The sequence below is a fragment of the Sinocyclocheilus grahami genome, unplaced genomic scaffold (assembly GCF_001515645.1).
Source record: "Sinocyclocheilus grahami isolate Dianchi unplaced genomic scaffold, SAMN03320097.WGS_v1.1 scaffold377.1, whole genome shotgun sequence".
Lineage (NCBI taxonomy): Eukaryota > Metazoa > Chordata > Actinopteri > Cypriniformes > Cyprinidae > Sinocyclocheilus > Sinocyclocheilus grahami.
In genome coordinates, this window is record NW_015505556.1 from 1,424,727 (window position 1) to 1,433,510 (window position 8,784).

At 38.1% G+C, this 8,784-nt stretch overlaps 1 protein-coding gene across 1 annotated transcript; it reads left to right on the plus strand.

The window, feature by feature from the left end:
- The first annotated feature begins 464 nt into the window (after window positions 1–464).
- Window positions 465–7,428, plus strand: LOC107549614 (uncharacterized). The gene is made up of 4 exons (XM_016230763.1): window positions 465–564; window positions 1,175–1,354; window positions 2,888–2,932; window positions 5,535–7,428. The coding sequence occupies exons 1-4, from the start codon at window positions 465–467 to the stop codon at window positions 6,941–6,943; spliced, it is 1,734 nt and encodes a 577-aa protein (XP_016086249.1). The 3' UTR covers window positions 6,944–7,428.
- The last annotated feature ends 1,356 nt before the right edge of the window (window positions 7,429–8,784 follow it).

Sequence of the window (8,784 nt, forward strand, 5' to 3'; positions counted from 1 at the left end):
ACCACTTGTCCAATAGGCCGTGGGCGGGCTCTTCTGGGGCCGACTATTCAAGATCTAAGTCCTCTACAGCCTTAGAAAGGACAAAGGACGCGGATGAGTTCGGCGTCCGGCTTCAGCCTCACGGTTTGAGCAGAGGGAGTAGCTTCGGGCTCCTCAATGGAACCTTCCCACGCTCCTGCGTCTGACGCCACCAAGGACCGACAGCGACGTCCTCCTCCGAAGTGCTGAAAGAGACCAGGCTGCATGCAGCAGAAGAGGGGCGCTGGTCCTCCTGTGTGAAGCACACCGGCGAGATGAGAGGACTCGGGGAGGGTGGGGCACGCGGGCGCTGAGCCGACATGGCTCCGTGCTGCCCAGACAGGCGACACACTCACTGTGCGCATGAGCCACACTCGAGGCGCGACATTTGCAACAACACGCGCTGAGCTCTTTTAGGAAATTTGCTCTTACTCTTTAAGTGCCAGATGGCCGCAGGGAAAACTTTTCTACTGGGGCTCTTCGACGGTGGCGAGCAGGTGGAGCTTCTTCCTTCGGCTTCATTTTCTTCTTCGGCTTCCTTACAGAGTCAGCGAAGAGATGATCCTCGTCGCTGAAGGAGAAAGGTCTGATGAAAAGCGCTCCGAGCCGACTTATATAGTGGTCGGATCCGCACTCTCTGGCGGGCTAAAGCAGCATTGGTTTGTGCAGCTACACAAAAGTGAACAAATCAGGCTTCAGTACAGAGTAAAACAGGAGTTTTCCCCAATGTGTTATACGCAAAGGGAGAGACTGTTCGAAAGGGAAAAGAAGTTATTGGATTACATTATACAAGAAAATACTATATCTGTTTTTTTTCTAATTTCACATTTAATTTAATGTGATTTAATGTGCTTGCAGGGTTTTTTTAAATTATTTGTGAAATTTAATAGCAATTTCTGAGTGACAGTAGTTGTAAAGTAAATCATACACCACATATTTTTGCATAAGGATCAATGTTATTTAGCATCATTGATGCACTGCAAAGAGATTTTCTTAATCAGCATGTCTTCTTTTCAAGCAAAAATATAGAAATGCCCTTAAAAAACAATGCCACTAAAGACTTGTTTTCAGAGAACATACTGTACTGTATCTTTGATTTTTTTTTTTACCCCACTTGCACATTTTTTTTTTTGCATGGTTTCACTTCCTCTTTCAGATTCTCATGAAGATGAAGTGAGGATCCTGATTGTGGGAATCAGAGGTCAGTCCAGATTCAGTGCTGCAGATCTTCTGTCAGGAAGGAAAGACGGTGGACAGGAGGACAGAGAGTTTGTAAAGACTCCAGTAATCACAGACGAGGCTCGTAGAATGATGCTGGTCACTGGACCAAACCTCTGTGAGGAGGACACAGCGAGACAGACCTTCACAACAGCGCTAATATATTTTACTTATAATTGTTGGTAAGACCCTCTATCTCTGGATGAGAATGTGTTAAATGTCCACTTACCTCCTCTGCAGCTCTGCAAACAAACCAATGCAGTTTTCAGATCATGTTTCTGTTGTGATTTAACCTTGTCTGGAGATTTAACTGCAAATAAAAATACAATTTTGTGTATGAAACTTACAAATGTTAACAAGTAATATAAGACTATTAAGAGCTGATCGAATACAGAAATGCTCATTAACACATTGCTGTGTATTGAGTTATTTTATATCTATATTTTGGCAACTAATGTATACTTAAGATTATTAGTATAAATACATAAAACATAAATAAGCTTTAGTATATTAAGCTTTTGGAATCACTCAAATTACACGTGTTTAAGCTTGTTGTGCACAAATAAAACGATATACTATAGAAATTCACTTGCTTATTTTTCTTTCAAGCAGTCCTTAAGTATTTCTTCTTGCTGAGTAAATGTGTTTAAATCCTTCAAATATTCTTGCAGAAAACTTAAATGTGTTTAATCCTGTTCTCAAATGGCTGTTTTCTTTAAACATCACATCAAATGGTATTACAACCCTAGTTCCAAACAAATTGGGACGCTGTGTAAAATAAAAACACAATGCACTGACTTGCAAATCTCTCATAAACACACGTTATTCACAATGGCACATAGAAAGCATATCAAATGTTTAAACTGAGGAAATGTACCAGTGTGTGCATGAAAGTGTGAGGTTCACAGCCAGAGTTAATCATAAACTCACAATCAACCCCTGAGTTGATAAAGAAAGTTTATCGCAAGCATTGGGAGGCCAAACCCAGATTTGTTCGCTTTTGTCAACTTGAAATCAACTGAATGTGACTCGTTCTATGAGAAAGACCTCACATTAAAAGATGAAATTAGCCAAGACAAAACTAAACAGGCTGCTCATATTGACTCTAGCATTTCACATCTCATCTTCAGAAGGTTAGTATCTGCTCTCTTCTACTATTTAGCCAGGAATTAATGTTTTTAATTTTATAATGTAAACTTGATTTCTTGCAGAAATGTCAATCAAAAAAAAAAAAGACATTTATGTTTGGTAAATGCTTTTATCCAATGCAACTTATCTTTTATTAATTGATACAGTATAGTATACAGTATAACGCCCAGTTTCCCTTTGAGCTTCTCAAAAAACTTGCCATGTCACTGTCTTCTGATGGATAGAAATGTTATTTTTAGTCTAGTAATCCTGTTTTCTCCTGCTGGTCACTTCAGCTATTTTGGATTAAAGTATTGAGCTCTGAAACGGTTTTTATAGTACAATGATCTCTTGTACATTAAAAAGATCAGCGAAAATTTGATTTCTCAATTCATGACCCCATTAAAACAAAGATAAATTGACTTGAGAAGCAAAAAAATTATGATTTGTTTATAAATAGCGAATATATTTTAGCTTGTGTTTCTTACCCCACTGACACTGATGGTTTCACTTTCCTTTTCAGCTTCTCGTGTAGAGGCTCTGAGGATCCTGATTGTGGGAATCAGAGGTCAGTCCAGATTCAGTGCTGCAGATCTTCTGTCAGGAAGGAAAGACGGTGGACAGGAGGACAGAGAGATTGTAAAGACTCCAGTAATCACAGACGAGGCTCGTAGAATGATGCTGGTCACTGGACCAAACCTCTGTGAGGAGGACACAGCGAGACAGACCTTCACAACAGCACTGTTTCTCTCGTCTCCTGGACCTCACGCCGTTTTAATGTTCCTGAATCTGGAAGATCAACAATCACAACAGTGTGATATTGTGAAACGAGCCCAGGAGCTGCTGGGAGCAGAAGTCCTACAGTACTGCATTGTTCTTCTGCTCCAAAATCAGCAGGAACGTTTCACAGGAGCTTCCAGAGGGATTGCTGGAGAAATGATCAACGCATGTGGAAGAAAGAACAGGGTATCTACTTGTAAACAAACACATTTTATTCTAGCTTCATGCATTCTTTTTTAAACACTTGAATGTGGTAAATTTAATAAAAAATAAAGAAATAAACAACATTTTGAACAAAAAGCTGAAAAAAAGCCTATGAATTGGATTCAGAATGATAATCAAAATGTAGATGGAGTCGATCAACACCCCAAAGCTTGACGGTCATTAGTACCTCTTCATTGGTCGACATTTTATTCCATAACGTTGCACAGTTTTGATGCTGTTTTATGTCTGATGATCGTGGTAGATTACATGTGGAAGCATCTGTGGTTTCGGTTTCTTCTTCACTTGTGTTTTTTGGAAATTCCGTACAGAAGATGTGTACTAGCGCCCCCTACCGTATAACAATGAAAACACGGATTCTAGGAGCACAAGTATACAGTAGCTCAAATTTAGACTTTTTCAAGTATAAGTCAAGTATACTTAAATGCCACTTTAAGTATATTTCTGAGAAGTACACAAAGCCCATGTCTGAGAAGTACAGAAATAGTAGACTAAAAGTATACTTTCCTATTTTTTTTGTTTAAAAGAAGTATACTAATAGCACACTTGAATAAACTGCTTTTTCGTAAGGGTACCGCTAAATTTGAGCTTGGTATCATGGTATCAGTTCTATAATGACCACAAAGTGTTTTCTAATAGTGATATAATACAAACAACCTTAAACCTATTACTCAAAATGTTGTTTAAAAAAGCCTACTGTTGCAGTAATACAAACCCAATTCCAAAAAAGTTGGGACACTGTACAAATTGTGAGTAAAAAAGGAATGGAATAATTTACAAATCTCATAAACTTATATTTTATTCACAATAGAATATAGATAACATATCAAATGTTGAACGTGAGACATTTTGAAATGTCATGCCAAATATTGGCTCATTTTGGATTTCATGAGAGCTACACATTCCAAAAAAGTTGGGACAGGTAGCAATAAGAGGCCGGAAAAGTTAAATGTACATATAAGGAACAGCTGGAGGACCAATTTGCAACTTATTAGGTCAATTGGCAACATGATTGGGTATAAAAAGAGCCCGTACCTTGTAAGAATATGCTAGAAATGATTCAGTCCGTGAGTGAACTATCCGAATGAATCGCGAACCGAATCAAACTATTCAAAAATAACTGATTCAAAAGAGTATCGCGCTGCTTATAAATATCCTTCGGGGGGAAGCTACACATCACACGATTGCTAAAAGGTTGTCGTACAGCCTACAGTGTTTTTCGGTAAGTATACGATTATATCTATCGTCAAACACTGATATTTCCCTAAAATCTTACTGTAGGAAAAGCAGCGTTCAGAAGGCACACTTATGTCCCGCCCCCTGAGCTAAAACGGGAAACCCGATTGGTTGAGAAATACGCCGCGCGGCTGAAATTAACGTTCTGATTGGTTTTTGAGTAGCGTCAATCTTTTCCGTCTCGTCCGTGCCTTCAGTTTCAACAGCCTGGGGTGACTCATTAAAAATAGTTGGTTTAAAAGCCAGCTTGCTGAAGTTGTTCTGCCTTGTGTGTACATTTCATCATTACTCATTTTAAATGGGACTCTGCTAATTATAGAAGCATGCAAGCGGAAACAAAAGTGAAAGTTTCACTTTACAGACCAAGTTAGGATTCAGCTGCACTGTCGTGTTGTTAAATGAAAGATCGTACTGTAAGAAATAACGATGCTAACGATTGCACATTAAATTCACCGATTTTGGAAAGCGAGTAAGAGTGGCTTTATTTCCCAAGCTGAAAAATGAGACTAAACAGGAAACCACCTAAATGGATCCTCACACTGATTCTTGCATTTCACATCACATCTATAAAGGTTGAAGGTAATGTAAAGGTGTATCTGATCTCCTTTTACTTAAAACAACATCTTGCATGATCCTTTTTAATTATCATATTTGTAGTCAACCTTCCATAACTGAAAATAAATGTGTCCACTGTACTGGACATACTGGTGCATTCATGGTTGTAATGTAAAGTCAATGGCAGCTTGTAGGTTTAACCACCAAAAATAACTAAATAATCAAACATTGCAATAAATGAACATGCACCAGAGTGTTAAACATAAAATGGTTTACATAAACAATTTTGTCATACAAACATTGTAAAGTTAGCACATCATTCACTTTCAATTTAAATAATATTTTCTGATATTTTCATCTTTCACTTTCTCTTCCAGCTCCTCGTGTAGAGGCTCTGAGGATCCTGATTGTGGGAATCAGAGGTCAGTCCAGATTCAGTGCTGCAGATCTTCTGTCAGGAAGGAAAGACGGTGGACAGGAGGACAGAGAGTTTGTAAAGACTCCAGTAATCACAGACGAGGCTCGTAGAATGATGCTGGTCACTGGACCAAACCTCTGTGAGGAGGACACAGCGAGACAGACCTTCACAACAGCGCTGTTTCTCTCGTCTCCAGGACCTCACGCCGTTTTAATGCTCCTGAATCTGGAAGATCAACAACAGTGTGATATTGTGAAACGAGCCCAGGAGCTGCTGGGAGCAGAAGTCCTGCAGTACTGCATTGTTCTTCTGCTCCAAAATCAGCAGGAACGTTTCACAGGAGCGTCCAGAGGGATTGCTGGAGAAATGATCAACGCATGTGGAGGGAGATTTCACGTCATAAGAGACTCTGAATCAAAACCTGCTCGAAGAGCAGCTCTCGTAGCAGAAATAGACAAGTTAGTTTGGCTCAATGGTGACAAATTTTACACAGCACTGAATCAAACTCAACAGTTAGAAGCTGAAAGGCTGGAGCTTTTACAAAGGCTAAAAGAAATAGACGGCAAACTTGGAGAAAGTCAGGTCTCATCTGCAATGCGTGACAGTTTAGGAGTGGTCGGATGGAGTCTGATCATTTCACTGATTGCGGTTGTTTTGGCTACTGAACAGAAACACACAATGTTAATTTTTGTGGCATCTTTAGCTGGACTCGTGACATTTATGGCATCTTTAAGAAATGCTTTGAGTCCACATGTTGCTTTTGCACTAAATTTGGCTCTGTGCTCCACAGTTGCGGCTGCCTTTATAAAGTATCTACCAATGCGCAAGTCAAGTAACAAAGAAAAAATCGGAACAGAGTTTATATTTACAGTAGGTTTAGGAGTGACTCTTGGATCAATCACTAGTGTAAGGACTTTGTCTGATGTTTTTGTAGCATGCTGTGCTGCATTTGGAGTCACAAACGGTGCTTTTGCATTTTTAGGTTTATCCTTTGAGTTAAAAAAACTGAATGTCCGAGAATTATTCCTGTTATTTCTGTTTTGTGCGGTAGGTGCTGAACTCACAATGTTGTGTGTGATTGTGCTCAATGCACTGTTCGGAGTGACACTCACAATCATTTTGATAATAATCATGATTGTAATTGCATCTAACAATTTAGATCCCAACATGCAGAACACCGTAATTAAGTTACTTCTTCCTTCAGTGATTTTTTCATGTGCTTGTGTGTGTATTGGTTCAGTTGTTCTGACTTTAGAGATGTTTTTGAGTTTTCTTAAGGTATGTATCGAATACCTGGTGGGTTCGTACTTGTTTTATCCAGTGTTATTGCTTGGTTCTTTAATGCTGTTTGGACATTCTGTGTCATGACTGTGAAATGCACCATTCTCTATTGATGACTTTTCAAAATGAGCTGTGGACTCTGACGAGCTACAGTTTTCTGAAAGCAATATTTAAATTATATATTTAAGCAATATTTAAATAGACATTATACCTGGCTTTGTTTTTGAAGGCTCTTGTTTGTGAAATAGACTGATGACATTCTTCTGATATCATCAGCCAGTCAATGTTGTCATGACGTCAATAATTAGTCACATGGTGTTTACAGCTCAGCTGATTGGCTCAAACTATCTGACTACAAAACTCTGCGTCCATGAGCAAAAATCTCAAACTGCGTACGTTCAAGTGGATGAGTATTAAATATTATGGACGTCATTGTGTTCTTGGATTGGATGTTTTCAGTCTTTTGATTTACTTTGTGTTGTACATAATGTGAACATGCTTTTGCACTGTTGCCAAGATTGTTACGTGCAATCTTTTGGTTTCCGTCCATGAAGTGCCCCAAAAAAAATAATGACAACAAATAAAAACATTGAGATGTTTGAGAAGCGTCTTTTATATTTAAAGTCTATGATTCATTTAAGATTCATCGTGTATTGAACCCAGACATTTGTAAATATTGATTTAAGTATATTTTTCTTCTTCTTTTTCATTATGTTTTATTAGTTTTGTGCTTAAAACAAGAATAAAAAATTATTATATTATGCAAGCTAATTTTTTTCAGGCAGGCCTCTTTTTATATGTAGTATTTTAATACAGTTGTGCTCATAAGTTTACATAACCCTTGCAGAATGTGCAAAATGTTAATAATTGAAACTAAATAAGAGGGATCATGAAAATTGCATGTTATTTTTTTTATTTAGTACGGTCCTGAATAAGCTATTTCACATAACAGATGTTCACATATTCTCCACAAGACAAAATAATAACTGAATTTATAAAAATGACCCCATTCAAAAGTTTACATACCCTTGAATCTTAATACTGTGTGTAGTTTCCTGGATGATCCACGACTGTTTTTATATTTTGTGATAGTTGTTCATAAGTCCCTTGTTTTTTCCTGAACAGTTCAACTGTCTGCTGTTCTTCGTAAAAATCCCCCGGCTCCTGCACATTCTTTGGTTTTCCAGCATCTTCTGCATATTTGAACCCTTTCCAAAAGTGACTATGATTTTGATATCCATCTTTTCACACTGAGGACAACTGAGGGACTCATACACAGCTATTACAAAAGGGGAAAACATTTACTGGTACTCAAGAAGGCAACACAATGCATTAAGAGCCGGGGGTGTAAACTTTTTTTAATGGGATGATCAGGGTAAATTGTACTTATTTTGTCTTCTGGGAAACATGTATTTATGTAGCTTCTGTAGTCTAGTACTAAATGAAAAAATATGATTGTTAAACAAAATGAGAAGAATTTACACATCATCCTGTTCAAAAGTTTACACCCCCTGCTCCTAATGCATTGTGTTGCCTTCTTGAGCATCAGCTTTCACCTTTTGTAATAGTTGTGTATGAGTCCCTCAGTTGTCCTCAGTGTGAAAATATGGATCTCAAAATCATACAGTCACTTTTGGAAAGGGTTCAAAAATGCAGAAGATGCTGGAAAACCAAAGAATGTGCAGGAGAATTTGATGATCAGGGTAAATTGTACTTATTTTGTCTTCTGGGAAACATGTATTTATGTAGCTTCTGTAGTCTAGTACTAAATGAAAAAATATGATCGTTAAACAAAATGAGAAGAATTTACACATCATCCTGTTCAAAAGTTTACACCCCCTGCTCCTAATGCATTGTGTTGCCTTCTTGAGCATCAGCTTTCACCTTTTGTAATAGTTGTGTATGAGTCCCTCAGTTGTCCTCAGTGT